At 33.5% G+C, this 22,884-nt stretch overlaps 3 protein-coding genes across 3 annotated transcripts in view; 1 reads left to right on the top strand and 2 right to left on the bottom strand.

Annotated features, from left to right (window-relative positions):
• LOC134853120 (aspartyl/asparaginyl beta-hydroxylase-like) overlaps positions 1–22,884 on the top strand; it is a 196,810-nt gene that overhangs the window by 55,364 nt on the left and 118,562 nt on the right. The window lies entirely within an intron of this gene.
• LOC134853121 (inhibitor of growth protein 3-like) overlaps positions 1–22,884 on the bottom strand; it is a 446,221-nt gene that overhangs the window by 327,314 nt on the left and 96,023 nt on the right. The gene's annotated exons all lie outside the window — the stretch shown is intronic.
• Positions 1,097–21,735, bottom strand: LOC134853136 (gamma-glutamyl hydrolase-like). Its single transcript, XM_063869085.1, has 3 exons — positions 21,540–21,735; positions 19,652–19,838; positions 1,097–1,150 (listed from the first exon to the last, which is right to left on the bottom strand). Exons 1-3 carry the CDS (start codon positions 21,714–21,716, stop codon positions 1,125–1,127), a joined length of 390 nt encoding a protein of 129 aa, XP_063725155.1. The 5' UTR covers positions 21,717–21,735; the 3' UTR covers positions 1,097–1,124.

Here is a 22,884-nt window from a genome sequence, read left to right as displayed (position 1 = left end):
TAGTTCAAAAACAACTATTTAAAATAAATAGATAATATAACTTCGCGTAAATAAAGCAAATAGCAAGAAACTCAGCGATGCAAAAATTTTGTGCCATATTTTTGGATGTTTTTCGCAAGTGAAAATAGCAAAATTACAATTCCTTTACTACTTCAGCAATTGAGTTATTCAACAAAAACCTATTTTGAAGCTGACCTAGTGGAACCTGATCTAAACTACATTTTATGATTGGATAAATTAGATATTTTACCAATGTAAAGTATTTAATATTAACCAATCATGATCCATCTAACTAACAACCCACTTATTTGTAAGTGCTGAAGTTACTTGTAATTTCAGCACCAGAGAGATTTGAATTTAACTTAGAAATTAGTTGGACTCTCCCGAGTACTTCAGCAGCCGCAATAAACCAGTATACCCTAGATCTATTGAGCCTAGCAGAGACTAGTTAAACAACCTGAGACTAGATAGTATAAGAGTAAGATTAGGATCGGTATTAGACTAAGAAGTTGCACGAATCTATCCGGCCGAAAATAAGATAGCGTGACGAGCAGACGGTGTACCCTATCCGAAATTACTCTATGAGTTAACCAACTCGGTCCTAACTCATCTGGTGCGACCATAAGTCTCGAACAAGACCTTAATAGCTTAGAATTAACCAAAATAGATTAGAAATTAGACAAAAACATTTACAAAATGTTATACGACAATAATTTAATCGAAATGTCTCTACGACTCAATAGATCAGAGCCAATATTCCGAACCATAACAGAACTACCCGGAATTGGAAGAAGACCTCGAACCAGAGACGACATACGACAAAGTAGAAACTTGCCATATAGCTATATGATAGTTAGGCAAAAACCAGAACAAACTTTTATATTTAGAATACTACTGGCAATGAATTTAGATTTTCATTTGCAAACATAAAACCTTGAAGTTAATCTTCAAAATCATTTCAGGCGCTAAACAAAATTATTAATATACAATAACGATTGATAAAAAGATCTAAGATCGTTTTCCTAAAACTCTGCAGTAATATACAAAACATGTTTGAAAAATATTTATTGAAAAATAAAAAATAAAAATTAGTAGCATGACAATAAATGGTTAGTAATCATAAATCATCCTGTTGTTCCAGCTCCATCACCTAAAACATAACAGCAATCATAAACCTACTAATATCATCAAAACACTAAATCTTTCCTTTACACACATTTAAAATTTTATTAAAACTTAAATTCACTTAATTTTAAAACCAGATCATCAAGGCTTATCCTTGGATCTTAAATCATTTTCTACTTAATTAAATTTCAAATTTGATCATCAAGGCTTATCCTTGGATCAAACAGAACAACTTTGTTCTCCCCCACCCACTTAATTAGTGTCTAACGACCTCAAACGTCGATTCACTACCCAACCCTTTCTAAAGACCTAAGACTAATAGAAATTTTTAAACAAAACTAATCATTCAAATTAGGATAAACAGTGAAGAACTTCGGTTATTCATCCTTCACTTGACCCCCCCTCTTAACAGACCCAGGATAAATCTTAGACTTAGTAAGTTTAAAATAGTATCTAACGAACTACTCGCGTTCTAATTATACCTGAACCTTGTGGATCGATTTACTATTCTCCAACCCTTGAACACAATCACTACCCCTAAGTAAGATTAAGTAAGTTAACACCTTAACTTATACTAGCCACGAGAAAGTAAAAAATCATTCTTCGGAATCGATATACTTTTCTCTCCAACCCTGAACAAACAGACCCAGGTTAAGCTAACCAAAAAATCGTAAGAACTAACAGTTTAAGAAAATAGAAACCATTTAACAACCTTTTGCATCCGTCATCCTAAACCTTATGTCATTTAAAAACCTAGGAAATAAACAAACAATCGTTTTACACAATGGTGAAATAGATAACAAAAAATACGACCTTGTAATCACGCCTCATACACAAACAGTTGGATACATTCGAACAAAACGACAAACACTAAAAAGAAAAATAATAACGAAACAAAGACAAATAACACGAAAAAGATTTTCAAAAAATCGAAACGCATTTTCAGAATCAGAAACCAACAGTTTAGACGAACTTTACAAACTAAAAGAATCAATAGATAAAAATTGCCCACTTCACGATCAATTATATTTTTCTGACTCAGAAACAACTTCAAATTCATCAAAAAGAGGAAAAAGAAGAATAAAAAAGCAGTATAAACACAAACCAGTACATTTATACAATTGGAATCAACCAATTCGACACATTAATAATTACATATTAACAGTCATCGAACGAAAAAATGAGCTCAACGCACACCCCAGGTGAAGAAAGTCCAGATGATGATGAAATCTTTCCTTTTATAGTAGATGCAACCACTGATAGAGGACAGCATATATTTTGCAAAAATTTACTATTAAATTTATTTGAACCCGGAATCAGTCCATGTAAAACAGAGTTCCCAGATGTAAAAATCAAAAGACAAATCATAGACCACTACTTAAAAGATATATGCAACATAACACAACAGTATGGAATCTACTCCATAGAATTCACCTCACCAAACCATAATAATAGAAAATATACAATTCAAACAGACGATCTTGATTTAGAATTTTCAAAAGTTTTTTCAGAATATATAAAAAGCATCCAATATCATAACTCACAAAGAGCAAACTCCATATTCACCAATGAAGTTTTCGCAATAATATATAGTTATATTTCGATATTAGAAAACGAAATCCCAATAACAAATGTCTCACCGACAGAAACATCTAAACATTTAAGAGTACGACATGAAATCACACTACTCTCTAGTTATTTAAACATCATTAAAGAAAAATTCACGAAAGACGACGTTTCACAACATACAAAACACGATCTACAAAAAATTTTGGCATGGTTCATAATAGATTATTTCACACACAATATTGATTTAATTGCACAAGCAAGAAAAAATTTTAGACCCCAAAACTCGAACGATGATACCGCTATCACAGAACAATCAGATTATGTTTGGGACCCCGAATGGTCTCATCCCGCATTTATAAGCTTCCCACAATCAATTTCAAGTCAAGCAATAAGTACGATATCTTACATAAGAGATTATGTAAAAGTAATACCACTCACCATTGATGCAACACCATTAAACTATAATACATTTTTGCCCGATACACAAAATAATAGTTTAAACTCTACAGTCATACATAATGAAAACCTCAATGGAACTAGGAATCTTACTCAACAAGATATCCAGACACCATCACACTTCATAAATGAAGAAATTGTACACACAACAACTACACAACAAAGTATTTCACCAATACGCCCAAATTTAACAACACCAAGAAATACAAATCCTTCACAAACACAGGTAACCTTACAATCAACCGTTAAACCTTCGGTTGCTCCTAAATATTCACATATGGATTACCAAACATACAGACCCATGACAATACCATCAAAAACACGCAAAACATTCACTAGAAACAACTTTGCAGACCATAATTATAATTATACACATCCATCAAAAACATATAACCAACCACAAAGAAATTTTAACCAATATACAAGATCTCGAAATTGGGATAACCCAATGACCCAACCTAATTCAATAAATTTCCAAACAAATCCTCCACAGGATCATAGTGAAAATTACCCATTTTTTCAACAAAATAAAAATAAAAAACAGACATCTTATCAGATGGATTATTTATCCTCAGATGATGATTTCTTACAACCAGATATATTTGCACCAAATACTCAAGAATATCGTAGACAAGGAATACAGAGAACACGTACAAATCATAGAAATTTCTCTCCACAACCAATAGATGCACAACATCAACAACCAATTCAACAACAAAATCTAATTAATACACAATCTTTTCAACCAATTCAACAACAAAATCCAATGACTGCACACTCGTATCAACCATCACAAATGCAAAATGAAATACCACTCCCATATTATCTCCAACAACATGAAATAACAAGAAACCAACTTTCAAATTTTTCTCAAATGCCAAATGCAGCAGAATCATTACAAATGACAATGAATCCATACCTTATGGGTGGATCATCAATAACATCAAACAAACCTTTAATGGTTTTCACAGGAACAGACCCTGAATACTCTGTAGAAGATTATTTAAATGCAGTAACAGCAAACCTGATTTTAAATATTGGACCTGAACCAATTAATACGCCACTACATCAAAATTGGATACATCGACGCACAGCGTTAATACAAACAACCTTAGATGGCGCAGCCCAAAAATGGTTTTCAGTACTACCTCTAGAAATAAAATCAAACTGGAAAAGGTTTACACAGGAATTTTCAAAAATGTTTGACTCCGAAAGAAACAAACAACAACAAAGAGTTTTATGTAATGAAATTCGCAGATTACCAAACGAAACCATCAAGCAAATAGCAGTACGAATCGAAACACTAGTTCGAAAAGCATATTCATTAAATACACATGACTATAAAAACACAAAGATGACAGAAATCTTAATGATGACCTTAACACCACAATTAAGGAAAATAGCAATAAAAAAGAGAGCATCCCATCCTTCTTCAATTCGAGAACCCGATTTAGATTTTCGAAAACTAGTAGACAAATTAGAACAAGCAGAAATCACGATGAAACTAGAAGAAACGGAAAATCTGAAATTACAATACGTTAACAGAATTGAAACGACTCCCACTAATATTAATAATATACAGGAATCAGAGACAGACCTCGTTGAAAAAATCACTGAAATACTCAATATTTACGAAAAGAACCCAAACTTTAAAGGCAAACCATCTTTCAAAAAATGGTGTAATTATTGCCGACGATACGGACATAGTATTTCCGAATGTAGACAAAAACAGCAAGACAATCAAAATAAACCTCAAAAATATAAAGAACCAAATAAATCATTCTATCAATACATGAAAAAAGATCAAAATCTACCGAACAAAACAGTCTACAGCAACAACAGTTCAGGAAAACCACTCCCGAACAATACAAATTATACAAGAAATCAATCACCATATAACTCAAGTTATAGAGGAAGATCACCAGAACGAAGAAACACGAATAATTCATCACAAAATCACTACAATAGACCAAATAGTCGAAATAACTACTCCAGATCAAATTCAAATACACAACGATTTGTTTCTAGATCTAATTCCCAATCAAGAAATAACTACTATCCAAACAACCAATCACGAAATTCATCATACAATAGGAATAGAAACTACTCCTATAATCGAAATAGAAGTTATTCAAACAACCGAAACCAGAATTACCCGAACAATCAATCAAGGAATAACTCATATAATAGATCGAACTATAACAGACCAAACAATAATTACCAAAACAGATCGCGAAATAATTCACAAAATCGACACTCAAGTTATAATAATCGTTATAGAAATTATTCCCAATCACCACACCGGAATAATAATAACTATAAAATTCTAATAATCGCCACAGAAGTAGTACACCTAAACATCAAAGACAAATCAATCAAGTACAATCTAATCCAGAAACAACATCAGACCCTCCAGGTATTGATGACACAGTAACTGATACGTTACAACTCAATCAAATAAACTGTACATCATCAGATTCAGAAAGTGATACTGAAAACACTCTTTCTATCAATATGATAAAAGTCGAAAATGACTATGAATCTGTCATATATGAACAACCTTTTTCATCACACATATATGAAAATCAATCAGAATTTCTTCAAAATTATTACACTACACCCATAAATTCCACACCAACGACGCAAGAAACAAATGAGATTAACACTACAAATCAAACCAATAAAAATACCAAAACAAAATGCTTGAATACAAACCACATTTATCAAAATATACAAAAAGAACAACCCAAAGAAAAAATTTGGACAATACCATTTCTCTTAGAAAGCCCAAGAAATAAAGAATTTCAACCACCAGACCTTGAAATAGATTTTTTAATTGATTCAGGAGCAGAATCAAACATAATAAACATCCCCACATGGAATGAAATAAAAACTTTACACCCAAAGCTAACACCTCTTGAAACCTCCAGCAAACTAGCAACAGCACAAGGATCAACATTGATAAACTACGGAAAAATCCAATTATTTCTCCTCCCCACCAGAACAATGGAGCAAAGCAAAATTTTAAATAAGCCATTTAAACAAATATTCCATATCACTGATATTAAATATAATATCATTGGAATACCATTTATTTCGAAGTATATACCAACAATTAACATACTAAATAGTAAAATATTAATCAAAGATAAATATACAAAAACAAAAGAAACATCCTTAACATTTTTTCAAAGATTAAATAAACAACCACCATTCTTTTCAAAATTCTACCCGATATTTAACCAACAAAGAAAACACCTAAAACCACTATCAGGAAATATCTATAATTTTTCAATCAAACAAGTTCACCAATATGATAAAGAACAAAACAAACAAAAATTTTATATGTCAGAATTTGAATTCAAACCCATTCACAAATTTTTCAAAATCACAATCTCATCCATAAAATATTTGAAAAATTCGAATTCCGATATCATTTCCTTACATGTCTATAACAACACACCTTACCAAGTAACATTACCTTTAGGACTTTTAGGATATTGTGAAACCAACGCTACAATATCACCAATACACGAAAAAGCCTATCGCGTAAATAATATACTCCAATTACTAGATATTTGCCAATCTACAATTCTTAATGAAGAATTATCTATAAATAATATAATAAGTAACGAAAACAGAAATACGGATTATTTCACAAAAACTCCATATTTCAAACCTACATTCAACATAAGTAACTACACAGAGGACCAACAGAAATTTTTAACAATGTTTAATTTCCAACATTCACAAATAACACAAGACGAATTCGAAAAGTTAGCCAAACAGCTAATTAAATATTCATCAGTCTATGCAACATCAAAATTCGATGTTGGAAAAATCAGTTCATCACTACATCTCCCGTTAAAACCAGACGCAGTTTTCAAAAAACAGAGAGCAAGTAAAGTACCAATTCACTTACATGATAAAGTGAACAGATTACTCGATATTTTAGAACAATACAACATTATATCACCAGTTAATAAAGAAGAACAACCAAAAGGGAACACATTTATCAACCCCGTTATCATTCTAGCTAAAGGAGAATCATTAAAAATCGTTCTCGATGCTAGATACCTCAATTCACTTATAGATGAATCAAAATGTAATTGGCCCATTGAACCAATACAAGTTATTTTAACAAAAATAAACGGCAAATACTTTACAACCGCCGATATGAATAGTGCATACAATCAAATGCCAGTAGATGAACAATCACGACGTTTAACACAATTTGTTATCGGAAACCAACAATATGAATTCAACCGCTTATTCTATGGAATATCCATAGGACCAGCAGCATTTTCAGCTTTTATGAGCAAAATTTTTAGACCACTAATACTCAAGAAAAACGCAATCACCTATTTAGACGATGTTTTTATGCAATCACAAACAAAAGACGAGATGTTCAATGTTTTAGAAAAATATCACCAAATACTTCAGAACGAAAATCTGAAGGCCGCCCCCGATAAATCACACTTCTTTTTGACAAGAGTTAAATTCTTAGGACATAATATAGAAAGAAAAACAATCACTCCATTGAAATCACGCATTGACGCTATTCAAAAACTTCAACCACCAACAAATAAAAAGAAAATCCAAGAATTTCTTGGAATGTTAAACTTTTTAAGTAAATATGTTTATAAAATGCAATTATATCTACGACCATTTTATAACATCCTTAGACAACAAAATAATTTTGAATGGAACACAGAACATCAAACACGATTTGAAGAAATAAAGAAACTTTTAACTGAACAAATTTCAAACACAATTCCAGATTCAAATCAACCATTTTATGCAATGTGCGATGCTTCGAACTTTGGCATCGGTGCAGCACTATTACAATCACATAATGGTACAAATAAAATGAACCTCATATCAGCAAATTCTCGATTATTCACTCAAGCAGAGCTACGACTCTCAACTCTAATGAGAGAATGTACAGCCATAATATATACACTGACAGAATATGAATTTCTGATACTTGGATCAAAACATCCAACAGTTCTTTTCACAGACCATAAACCAATCATCTTTCTCTTTACACAAAAATCTAACCCAAACCACCGAGTTTACAGATTTCAACTAATTCTAATGAAATTTCCAAACTTACATATAGTTTGGACTGCAGGAAAAAATCTTGCATTACCAGACACATTAAGTCGAAATACACCACCTGAATTACTTACACGAAAAACAACAGTTGAAATACCCAAAAACATAAAATTCTACCTTGCAGAAAACGAAACATCACCCCGATTGGAATGCAAATATGCAGTAAAAACTGATATTGAACAATCACAAATAAATAATTTACAACATTTCCCACTTTATCTAGATTGTCAAAATAATCATTATGAAGTTGATCTACTTGGAACATCAACTTTCAAACCAATCCCACATTCTCAATGGATAAAAAATAACACCCAACAAAAACGAACAAAACAACACCCGCCTAAAAAAGACCATTTTCCACTAATTGAAAAAGAAGATTTAACTGATAAAATAAATTTATCAGGACCACAAACAAATGATTCAAAATACACAATAAATCAAGTTTTTGACCTTCACGACCCACTTGATACAATACCCTTATCTAAATTCGAAATTGAAAACATTTTTCTCCCTCCAACAGAAACGATTACGATTTCAACACTGAAACAATATCAAAATCTTGACCCGATAATTAGACAACTAAAATCATGGCACAAATATAAAACTAAACCTGTCAAGGCAGATCCAACCATTCTAGGAAACAAAACACTCCTCCGATACTTTCGCAAATTTAACAACACAACAATTAACGAAAATACAGACCTTTTGGAGTATAACCTGAATGAATCTACAGTTCCATGTCTCCCTTTAAGTATGATTCTTATAGCTTTTAATATTTCACATACACAAAATATTAAAGGACACTCTGGATCAGAAAAAACATATTCAAATTTTATACAAAATTTTTACTTCCCAAATGCACCAATTTGGATAAAAGTACTATGCAATGATTGTATAGTATGTCAACTAAATAAACCTTACCCAAATCAAAAACAAATAGCACAAAAACAAGATTTTAAAGGACAAAGCTTGTACTTTAACCATCGTATCTCATTTGATACTAAAGGACCAATTTCACCCTCATCCGAAGGAAACTCCTACATTATGGTAATTGTTGACGCATTTACACATTATATAGCACTTAACCCAGTACCACATTGTAACGCTTATTACGCTTACACAACACTCTATGAACACTGGATAGCAAAATTCGGACTACCAGAAATTTTAGTCACAGACAACGGTACAGAATTCATAAATAATGAAATTATCACACTATGTCATTTATATAACATTAAACACAAACCACGTACATCTCATGCACCTTGGACAAACGGCTTAGTCGAAGGTATGAACCGTTCATTACAAGAATATCTTAGATGTATCATCAACGGAAATGATACAAAATATACCGAATGGTCAGCAGATGTAAAATTATTTCCCTTAGCATATAATTCACAAATTACGACAACTTTAGGAATGTCACCATACGAAATGGTTTTTAACCAAAAGCCACGCAAACCAATAATGTTTACAGCAAATTCTCATAAAAACGCACAAGGTTATTGTCAACCAAATAAAGACTCAATTTGTTATAACCTACCTTTACATACACACGATGAAGATCATTTTCATCACCCACAAATTCTTAAACTAGCCTCCGGTACACACACCGAATGGATTCTAAATAGAGATAAAAAACACAATGAAATTTATCAAAAAATAACAAAAAAGTTATTACAAAGACAAAACATTAATGAACAAATCAATTCACGTTTTACACCAGCCTCCGAATTAAAAATTGGAACATTTGTTTTAATACCTAATTTTAATACTCAAAAAGGAATTTCTAAAAAATTACAACCCCTTCGAAAAGGACCATACCAAATAATTGCAAAACCCACTGATGTCACATATAAAATTACCGACTCAAACAAAAAAGAAATCGTTCAACATCGAAACAACCTATTACCTTATTACCCAAAAGAATACGCACTCCGCGAATTAACTCAATTATATTCTTTCACAGGATTAAAAATAATTCAAAATGAACCACATCTGAAAAACACAGAACAAAATGATAACCCCACCGAAAATCAAAACACAAAACCAACCGCCACCAAAAACAATACACAAAACCATAAAGAATCCCCAAAACAAAGAAAAAATAGAAAAATGACCGAACAAATAATACCCCAAGAACAAATCGACAAATCAGAAAATAGAAAAACAACAAGACTCCGAAATCAACCACGTAAAAACTATAAAATATTCATCCCCCAATCTAAAATTTTAAAGAAAGTGGAATTTCAAAAGTAATTTTAACATTATACTTCACTATCTTGAAACCTCCGAAACATTTTTCATTTACATTTTTCAAAATAACATGCTGACAAGTACACAATAATTCTAGTTCAAAATAGACCAATAGGATTCATCCAATCCGTCACTTTCTCTAACTCAAACTAAGACCAATTAGACGAATCATATAGAACTCCAGGCACATCTATAACTATAACTTTACGACCTCCAGGTCAAAAATAAGCAAACCACTCCAACTTGACAACTAAAATAAATATCACCATAATACCGTACCCCTCCCTTATCTAATAACCCAAAGATCAACAATATTTCCCCAACTCAGACCACGAATACCCCCAAAACAAATTTGTTAACTTAGCCTAAAGTAACAAAATGAACATTTTAATTAGCCTAAAGTATAAATATCTCACCATACCCCGGATCATTTGACAAACAAAAATAAAGAAAAAGACGACCTCCCGATCACCATGAAAATTGCCCCCAACAATTTTTTACAAAACTCAACCCACTTGTCAAAAAACTAATAAATAATCCGACCACACTAGAAAATCGCCTCAAACAGCAAAAAATATTCGACCGAGAGATCATTTCTTAAATGCTCTTCTCTCAATCAGTTACTCAAATACTCATAAATCTTAAACATTTTTTTACAATACTTGAAACCTTTATAATATTTCTTTTTGATATACTTGAATCTTTTCTAATAATCCTAATCATTTTTTGTAACATTTTTTTAATTTTCTACACTATACTCGAACTATTCCTCCAACTTTCCAAAACACTTGATTATATCCACAGGTACGATTTATACAACTTGTCTAAATGATACGAACAATTTTCAGTAGAACTGATATTTTTTTATTGTTTGTAATTTTCATAACATTTTTATCATCCCTCATTTTGACCATATGTAAATGTATAAAGAAAGCAATCTTCACATTTGCCCTAGCAACAATCCTCCTAATTCTTTTTTTAGAAGAATATTATAATAAACATAAACCTTCCCACTAAAGTAACAATTCAAAAATCCATCAAAAATTGCTACCCAACAGTCACAAAGTCAGTCTTCACCGACATCATCCCAAGATAACCAAACACCACCTTCAATTACTCAAAATCCTCAAACATCTACACGAATTTCTTTTCAAGACAATCCATACACTTTTGAAGAACGACATGCTCGTTTATCAGAACCACTAGAACCAGTTCAACGACAAGCACCTCTAAGCGAACCAACATATAACCTATACCCAACACTACCACAAGAACTAAGTAGAATAAGAAATCCTAGTCAAAACCAAAATACAGTCGAAATAGATAGACAAATTATACATCCTCGACGAAACAGAAATTTTCAAACTCCCCGAGTTCATTTTGATATACCTCAATCACCATCACAAAACACTCCAGAAAACCCCATTGGTATATTACCAGAAACCCCTACGCTTCTTTCACAACGTAGCACCTCAAGCCTACCATCAGATTACTTAGGTTCAACACCAACATCTGAACAAATACGTGAAAATCCCTTTAACCCCCCAAACCAGGCATCACGACTACCATATTGGACAACACATTCATTTACACAAGGTGAATTAAATTTAGTCAATAATCCAATAGATATTTCTACGGATACAACAACATCCTCATCACTACCAGAAACATTATCACTACCATCAACACCATCAATAAGCCAGATTTCACCACCACCTTTTAACTTAAATTTTCCAAATAATCTCGACGCCAGATATCGAGAACAATCATCAATAAATATTCCTTTAAGACTAGATTGGAATACATTTACAGCACCTCCACCATTATTTGGACAACATCAAGAAAGTAACCGCCTTCATAACTGGGCACTTAATAGATTACAATATCGCCAAGATATTCACAACGATATCCGTGATCACAATATTCAAATACTCCAACAAAACAGTTTACAATTAAAGTTTGAAATCACAGTTAAGTTAAACAATATTACCCAACATCCCTACCCATTAAACCCACCTAACATAACAGCTCAATCACTACCACCACCGTTTATAACTACTGAAGTAATATACAAATACGACAGATATACCAAAAACACAATTGGCTACATTACATTTTATAATCCATACTCAGGATTATCATACACATGTATATTCTAAAATTATTAATTTTTCTCCAACTCCTTTTTCTAGTAATCTCAAATCAAAACATAAACCCTTCTCCTCGTACAGGACCACAAGATTTATTAGTAACACATTACGATTGTGAAGAAAATGAACAAAAAACACTACATAAATATGCAATAAATCAAGTATCACAATGTGAAACAGAACCACAAGCTATAGAAACCACAGATGTAATAGCAACACTCTATTCAAAAGCCCGAGCAACAACAGTTACAGGTTATAAATTCACAGCAACATTTTCCGAAAAGAAAGTACATTGTTCACAAGTCTCGAACGGAAACAAAAACCGACTTGACCATGAATCATTCTATCAGAGTAATATAGAACGTCTTTTACATCTCAATCCCGACGATTGTAAAAGTGAATTACTTAGACTAAACATCACACAAAATAAAAACTCCGCAAGAAAGTTAGTTAATTTTCAAGTTTTTTCAGACTCTGTACATCAATCACAACTTGAAAGACACCAAGGACATATAAAACTAGACGAAAAATACCCGTATAACGGCGCACACGGACGATTAACCTATGACCTACACGATAAACATTGGATACCACACATTGGTATAAATGACCCATCAAACTGCAAAGCAGACACAAAAAATAAAGGATACCAAGAAATAATGTTTTTCGATTGGAAAATACAACTCGAAAAAATACAACTAACACGAGATTTATCAGATAATACAATGATCTATCAAGGAATCCGATTACCTTGTAAAAATGATCAAGGTTATTGCGACCCTACAACGAGAACACAAGCAACCATTGTTTGGTTCCCCGAAGATACATATACAACATTTCAAGTAGCAAAAATACACGCTCGTATGATAAAATTTCACGAAAAATATTTTATACAATCAATTCCATATGAACAAGTCCATCCATCACGAAAACTAAGTTCTAATTTTAGAAACATAGACATTATAGAAAATAAATTGACACGTTTTCAAATATATCAAGAAACAGAACTTGCATGTAAATACAGGAATCCACTTCACAGAACACAATACTCTGAAATATTAGTTGAATATGAAAAAGGATTCGACATGACCACTGGAAAAGTAAAAATCGACCCATATGCCACAGGTCACCCTCCAAACGAAGGAACATCCTATATACCAGTTAATTTTGAAAAAAGCAACGGACAACCTGGTGGACATCTAAAACCCCATGACACCAGAAGCACACGCTTACAAGAATTATCACTAATGAATACTACATATTTCGGTAATATCCACTATGATATTCATTTAGATATGAAACTAGATTATACAATTAGCCGAATTTTTCAAGAAATGTCACTCTCCGAATTAGAAACACTACACCAACTATGCGAATTAGAACGAACACAAATATTACAATCACTTGCACTAGCAGTATTAAAAATACCCTATGCAGGATACTTATTATCTGGAAATAGATCAAATTTTTTAGACTATGAAGGAAACATCTTATGGTTTTATACTTGTACTAAAAAAGTATCACCACTATACGTTTTTGAAGATAAACGATGTTATAAAAGAATCCCTATCTTTTATAAGAATAAAGTACATTTCGTGGATACACTTTCACGAAGAACCTATTTCTGGGATACCGCAGTCCCATGTGGATCAGAAAACAGCCACAATGTAGTACAACTAAACCCTGATGAAAATAAATATTATCTTCTCACTCCATATCCCACATTAATGCAATCACTCAAAAAATTTTCACCAGAAAGCATTCGCGCTATTGCTCGAAACCCAAATATAGACTTACAATCAATAGGAATCTATTCAAAATCAGATATTCAACATCACATTAGAACACAACAATTCCAAGAATTATTAACACAAATGGACACTATACAAAGACAATCAATAGATCAAAATTTACGCAAACTTGCAGAAACCGCAGGATTTGCCGATATCTACACGCAAGACTATAGCGGATATTTTAAAGACATTAAAGATTATATATATCTAAACGGTGAAAAATACCGTCCCCAAGATATATCACCAATTAACATTTTTAGCTTTGTTACACTCAAAAATGAGATCCTCGATTTTCTAGGATGGCCCTACTACATCTTAGAAAAATTGACTATTTTATACGCAATGTTTAACTTTATTGGATTTCTTTTCTCACTTTTAAAAGGAATCTACAACACATGTGCTATACACACACAAGTAAACAGACAAGCAAGCGTAGCACGCATACTCTTTGCAGGATTTTTTGGAATCTTTTCTACATCTATAAACAAAATTCTTTTAGACGCACAAATAAAAGAATATAACACAAAAATAGCAACACGACAAAATACATACGACGAAGAACATAACAATGTAGACATAACGCCAACGGCACCACAATTACCACCCCTACCAAATAACCATCCACTATCCCTAGTCCCACGAAATTTTCGAAATTTAGCCATCACACATAATCCAAATTTTCGACTCACCACATCACAAAGTCCCATCCAACATATAATGACACACCAGTCACAAGATGATAATACTTATGAACAAATTATTGAACAACCCCATACCACCGCTTTTCAATCTCAAAATAATCATTTTTTTAGCCCACGATGAGCCGCCAACTTGGATCACTACACCGATCAAATTCCCACCCAACCAATCTTACCTCTCCAATCCCAATAATACCACTTTTTGCTTTTCCGCCACCCGATTTTCCATCCAGTAATGTACCATCAGGCATGAATTCCGACACTAATTCACACATCTCAGTTTTATATTCCATCTCACAACTCAATAACCCGAATATTGAAACACCCGATGAATTTGCCGACTCAGAACCATCCCCATCCAATAATTTTAATAACTCTTCTAATTTTTCTCAACCCCCTTTTCAACCCATATTATCCAATAACCCTGACCCAATCACTCCCACACCCTCTTATGCTTCCCAAGTTACCCCAACCTACTCCTCATACCATTCTGACCAATCATCTCATTCTCCAGACACCCCCCGAATCTCCCCAGAGCTAGATAATTTTATTACCCTCCAACAACAACCCTACCACCTCCATACCCCAACAATAAACCAAATCTCCTCCACAATCAATTCATCCAACCCCCTACCCCTACACCCTCTTCAAATTATACTGAATCATTAGCACCATCATCCACATCAACTGAATCTTCACACAATACTAATAGAGCTTACCGCACTTTTAAAAGAAAGTTCCCCAACCATCCTTTCCCAGCAAAACCAGGAACAGCCCGTGAATACATCAACCACCCCAAGCATACTAACACAAAAGAATTTTTAGCCATCACCTTACCCTCATTCCCACAATACACCTTAAACACCCCCCACGACACTAACGAAACACGCAACTTTGTAGATGATTACGTTTTAATGCCCACTCTCTCTTGGACCTCATATTATCATTTTACTAACCCTCTTTGCTTACCTTTATCTAACACTCAAATCGATATAGAGCGAAATACGGACATGCTATATCGACTCACTACACCACTAACCGCTAGACAATTTACTTACGTTGGATATAAAAAATCACTAAAAACACACACTGCACCTAGAGCTAACGAATATACACTCGAATACTATGATCACAACATCATCAGAGCTAACCAAGATCAATTCTTAGACGACGATCGCTTCGCTAACCCACAAATTACCGAGAAATTTTTCATCAAGACACCATATATATTTACACTAAACATCTTCGACCGAAAGTTTGATCACATTATTTCAGAAGCACTAACAGACACACAAGCATACGAAAGTTTTAAAGAACGCTTCCAAATATTTTCACTAACCTTTCATTTCCTTGCACCACACGAAAGAGATTTACACTGCTCACACGATATTATGTTGCGCACTAAACAAACCCACACATATAGTTATTATCGCTTCATCCAAAATCACTTTGACCTACACACACCCTCTAGACAACCACACCATCGCTTTCAATTCATTAATTCCAAATACACTTCACCATTTTTCCTAAATTTCACATATTGCATTAAAGATACTAACCTTCATGGTATTCTTCGCAATTATGATCCCATAACCCAAATGTACATCTTCTGTCCCATCACCAAGACCTTCAACGCCGAAGAATCCCGACCCTTCCTTATCCCGCACGAGTTTGTACAACCTATAGAAATCCCAATTTTAGAATTCATCCACAACACTAAATTCAATCACAAATTATATAATCTAATCCAAAACACACCTTATGAGTTTGCAGTTGGCACTGAAGAACTAACCACTATTAAGGCACTTCAATTGCTTTGGCCACTGCTTCAGACTAAAAATATCATCCGCATCTTAGCTAAACTACTAACAACTTCAGAACTAATTCACGACATCTTCCCCCACGGTTTTTTCCCCGACGACTAACAGGTAAGTATGAATTAAATGAATATTACTAACTAATTAAAATATTAAAAAACTCACCATACTTTACCCATGTTTTCTTTAGATTTTTAGCCTTCATCCGACAATCACCTACAAAAACCACAAAAGACAAATAAAAATCGCAAATTTCATCAAACAGATTTCAAAAATTCTATTACTCTCTTACACTTATAAATTTATAAATTTAATACCAATGCAGTAAATTCATTTCTAAAATTTTCCCCACAAGCAGTAAATCTAATTATGATGATAATTTGTAACTTAAAATTCCCCCATAACTAGCAGTAAATTTCCAAATTCTATGCAGTAAATTAATAAAATGCAATTGCAGTACTAACCTTTTGATATTCTCATTCATTCGCACAGAAATTCTATCCACACTCGCACAGCTCGCCCACGAAGAATTGTTTAAAATAATGAATTTCAATTTCAAGTTTTCACACTCAACAACTCTAACATATAGTAACATGTTTGAAACTTTCCTTTAACCCGGTTGGAAAGGAATCATATACTAAACAAAACTAACCAACGCAGCTTACTAAATACCACAAATCATAGAATAACAGCATGACTAAGAAAAGGAAACCAACGGTACCCAAACCGGATTAACCCAGTTTAAAACTGGATAATTTATTCTTTTGAAGACTATTATAAAGTCTAAGAAAGAAATAATAAAACACAAAAAAGTCGAAAGACAAACCCATACCACGAACAATTTGCTTTTTGGAAAAAGGACATAACCAACAAGACATAAGAAAATTCACAACAAACCCAACATAAAACGTTGTCACATAACAGGACCCCTCACAAAAACCGCATGAAATCATACTCCCACTCCTGGCCTAACCCACCAGGAAGGACGTCCTGAGCATGCTCTATAGCCGGCCTAACCCACCGCGCTACATCCACGCTTTGTGACCACACCTCTATTTTTAATAAGAGCTACTCAAGTGTGAGTAACTCTTCAAAATAACCGAACTAAAACAAAAAGCTTTTGTGAAAACAACTAACTAAAATCATAATTAAAAAATATTAAACTAATAAATGTTTTATAAAATGTAAATTACATTATGCAATACATAGATCAGAATACCACACCAAGGACGAACATCTAAAGACAAAACGACCCCACTACACTCGAGAGAGAATGACCAACCACAATCGATATGCCACTCACAATCACAACTCAAAGGATTTAGAGTACGACTTGACTTCGCAGAAAAGGACTTCATTGAACTAGACCAATGACCACCTCGATGTTCAAGTATACGTACAGATCCGAGTAACCAGGCATCCCCTCCACGCACAATCTCCACGCCATTCCCAAACTAGATCAGACACAAAAGAAGTTCTCCACGCAGAACAGAAAAACCTGACATAGCCAACCATTCTGAAATCAGATTTGAGTTTGTTGCAAAGACTTAGTCGTTGTCACTAGAAGACTCAACGTCTTATGTCTCTAACTCCAGCTTCCTGGAACTTCTTTAACAAAGAGGAAACAGAAGAAATATGATGTTCGTCAAACACCAACGTCCATCATCCATCCTTCGAATTGCAGAAGAACTATTCTAAAAAACTCTGTAAAACCCGGATGGGTGGAACCTGATCTAAACTACATTTTATGATTGGATAAATTAGATATTTTACCAATGTAAAGTATTTAATATTAACCAATCATGATCCATCTAACTAACAACCCACTTATTTGTAAGTGCTGAAGTTACTTGTAATTTCAGCACCAGAGAGATTTGAATTTAACTTAGAAATTAGTTGGACTCTCCCGAGTACTTCAGCAGCCGCAATAAACCAGTATACCCTAGATCTATTGAGCCTAGCAGAGACTAGTTAAACAACCTGAGACTAGATAGTATAAGAGTAAGATTAGGATCGGTATTAGACTAAGAAGTTGCACGAATCTATCCGGCCGAAAATAAGATAGCGTGACGAGCAGACGGTGTACCCTATCCGAAATTACTCTATGAGTTAACCAACTCGGTCCTAACTCACTAGAAAAAGAAACTAAAGTATATAGTATATTCAACCATATTAACATATATTGTTTCCATATCAGAGATTATTCAACAGACAACTGCCAATTTACATTACTCTGATATGTAATGTTATCAAAAGGCCAGCTTTAGGCCTAGTCAAGTGGTGCTAATTAAGTGCATGATCCTAATTATGGTAACCTGTTTGTAAGTAGAAAAGTGGCAAGGAAATATTTAAGATCATTTATCCACGAGGGATAGGACCAACATACAAGCTGTACAGCTCATCACGGCGAACCGCTGTTGTGCCCCTGCTTAAGAACTACATGCAGGAGACCCAAATAGGGAGTCTATATGGGTCTTTTTACTTATTCCGCCAAAAATAACCTAACAACGCATCATGTTCTAACTGGACGATTGCTCGAACTATGCGCTTCTGTTGTTTAAATTTTCAACCAATCAGAATTGAGCATTTTGTTTTCTGCTATCATATTTTAAGAGTTACAATTTTGGGCGTATAAGGTAAAATCTGAAATAGGGGGTCTTCTCACTAACCAATACTGACGTTGCCCCCTGGTATTAGCAGCCCATTAACCCTCTTGTAAACCTCTCTGTAATAGTCATCTGACTGGTCCATCAACACAGGTACAACTCTCAAACCAGCTTGTTCCATCCATTTCACATACGTGGCCCATAACACGTAACGACCACTCTGTTGTCCTTTGGGCTCGTAGATGTTGTCCTGTTAATCAAGGGCTACAGGAATGGTCGAGATTGCATCAAATTTTTTTAGTTGTATAATTTAATTGAAAATTGCACAAAAAAGGGGGAAAATCATAAAGGTTAAAAGGAGGTGTCAGTAAACATACACGGACACTGTTTCTTATCGAGAGCACCAGCAAATTTGATTTCGACAATTTTTTCTATTTTTTCTCAGCCTCAAAGAGCTAAATATCTTTTCTTATATGTTTTTTTTCTGTAAATGATAGCATCTTTCAGTAGAGAAAATGGCACCAAAAATCTTCAAGAAAAAAAAAAACAAAAATTGAGAGATATAAAATCACTATTTACCATAACCAAGAGCCTTTTTTTAGGAAAGAGCATGTCATTTACCGAGGAATTCAATTCATTTTCCACATTTTTAAACTCTTTTTGACACCCATTTTTGATTGACCGGCTCTAAGTTTTGTATATAGTCAGTAATATATACTAAGTTTATCTTCTTTAAAAAATTTACTAAAAATTTGGAATTTCTTAGTGATCTCTTGGCTGTTAATAACTGGGGCAGAGACAATAAACACATAATTAATACCTCGAAATGCCTTATTGGAAACTTTGGCAGGACAATTTTTGAGGAAGGTTTTGGCAGGGAAACGCTTCTGATATCACTATTTCTGCAACAAAAATCCCAGTTAGAGATAACTTTAAGTATTTTGGAGTTTCTGAGGACAAAAATTTAAACTAGTAAGCAAAGACTTGTTGACTATGTTTGTTGCAATTTAAGCAAATTCAATGGTGCTATTTACAGAGCCCAATCTGATTTCTCGAGGAACATTTATTCTTTTCTTTAAAAATAATTTTAGCTTAAGATTGCTGGGCGAAGATTAACCTCAGAAAACTTCTGATGATGCAAAAGAGATCGTCAAAACAACTTTTTTCAAATGCCACGATATAATACCGTTTGGGACTGTAATTTCACAATTGTTTCTGTTTTACGTTTTAATCATGTGTGAAAGAGACTGAAGATGAAATCAGAAATGAATCGCATTTCATTTTTAGACTCTAAAACTGGACCAACTACTCGCGCTCATTGCAAAAAAAAGTTGCTAGCTAAACTAGCCTAACTCGGAAACAAGTAATAAAAAAATCGATTGTAGTGACTAAAACTAATTTTTACATTTTTTGAGCTTTCAATGAATTTTGTCTTCTTTTCCCCCACCCCTTTTAAGCATCAATTTTATGATGTAACGAGTGATCTTACAAGGTTTATTATGAAGACTAAATGCTTATTTTTTATTTAAGGCCATTAATCCACGAGGGAAAGGACCAAAATCCTTTTCATGGCATGATTAGTCGTCATGACAATGTGTGGACAACTCCATGATTCGAGCAATTTCTTCTTCGGTTTTTCGAAGAAAGTTGGAAGATGTTGGAAAAGTTCAGTTTTTCTTCCAACATTTTTGCTTCCAACCTTTCCCAAATTGCCCAAAAACGGCTTTTTTACCTCGTGTTTTCTTATTGAAAAATTGGTCTGTTTAATTTTTCGAGAGCACTCAAACTAAAAAAATTAGTCGACGCTAAAAAAAGCTGATGGCATTTTCGATACTTCTTTGAGAAGCCCCAAACCATAGCAAAAAGGGTAGATCCGCGCCTGATCATAAGGACTAGTTCAAAACAAACTCAAACGTGAACTGAATCCTATTCAACATGTGACAATTCCTGCCTGGGTCAGAATTCCCACAACGGGTACGTAGTTTGGATCTGGTAATGGGCAGAAGTTGTGATGAACCTCATCAGCAGTAGGTATTAATTCAAAGTAATAATTAACAGAAAGATAAACAACACAGCTGAAAGTGAACGCTAAAAATGCTGAAAACATGGCCACTGCAAAGTTACGCATTTTTATTATAATGAATCTAAAAAGCTCTCAGTTAGTTGACTGTAATGTTTTTTGATTGATTAAAAACAAATCAATGAGGCGTTGCTCAGACAGCTACACAAATTCTGGTTCTAAAAAAGGTAATTCTAAGATACATTTATGTACATTATGTGTTACACAAAAAATATAGAATAAATATGCTAAAGTGAATAAGAAATGCGTTCAAAAATGTTACGCAATTTGTGAAACTGAAAGAAATTTTAGAAGATTAACAAAATTAAAAACGCAAAAATTTTATCATTTATTTGATAAATGGTGAAATTAAAGATAAAAATGCCTGTCAGTCAAAGTTTTGCACGCTAACTTGGCCGCAATAATGATATTAAAGATAACTTTGTTGGAAATGAATATTATTGCCTGAAGCGTGAAATCATTCAGCATAACATTGTGGTGAATCTGCAGCTTCAAATACATGTGGTAAAATTTAAGTTCCTCTAAATTCAAACCATCGCATTTTGCATGGTATATCCTTTCATTTGTTACATACATACTTGCACAGAAATATGTTTTCTACGGGTCTAGGACAACAAGCCGACGGGACTTCAAGCGGAAGGGACTTGATGCCGAAATTAAAACTTTACAAGCACCTCAAAACACTATTTTATCATCTGTAAAACGTTATTTTTCAAAAATTTTGGCAAGTTTAATCCATGATAAATGTTATTCATGACAATGCACCACTTGTGATTGGCATCCGTTAATAACATCAGCCGGTTTTTGAAATGCATAAATTATAAACATAAAAAATGCCTTCAACCATGTTTTACTTTTCAACTTTCCGAAACATCATTTGGAGGCTTAAATTTTATGAAAACGCCGATAACTAGTAAAGAAAGATCGTGAAAATCAGAAATTCTTCAAAAAAGTTTTCAAATTAATCATATTTCACGACTTTATAAAGAACTATTCGGCTTGAAGTCCCTAATTTTACGATTCGGCTTGAAGTCCCGTCGGCTTGATGTCCGGCACCCGTTTTCTACTCAAGCCTAATTTTTACATATTTAGAGAGCATTTTAAATCATGCATTCCATCAGAACAGATACGGGGACTTGGTCAAAGGAACCCCCTTCCTCCCCCTAAAATCTAGTGACCGCTGCCGCCGAAAAATTTACTGGCAAAATTTGGAAAA

This window comes from Symsagittifera roscoffensis, chromosome 8, assembly GCF_963678635.1.
Source record: "Symsagittifera roscoffensis chromosome 8, txSymRosc1.1, whole genome shotgun sequence".
Taxonomy (NCBI): domain Eukaryota; kingdom Metazoa; phylum Xenacoelomorpha; order Acoela; family Convolutidae; genus Symsagittifera; species Symsagittifera roscoffensis.
The sequence above is the reverse complement of the archived record's forward strand: the minus strand, read 5'-3'. Positions and strand labels throughout refer to the sequence as shown.

Coding starts and splice junctions, on each gene's coding strand:
- LOC134853136 (XM_063869085.1), bottom strand. CDS start 21,716: ATGCGTAACTTTGCAGTGGCCATGTTTTCAGCATTTTTAGCGTTCACT. Junction 19,839..21,539: donor TTGTGGGAATTCTGACCCAG/GCAGGAATTGTC, acceptor CTTGATTAACAG/GACAACATCTACGAGCCCAA. Junction 1,151..19,651: donor AGGGGGCAACGTCAGTATTG/GTTAGTGAGAAG, acceptor GTTATGTTTTAG/GTGATGGAGCTGGAACAACA.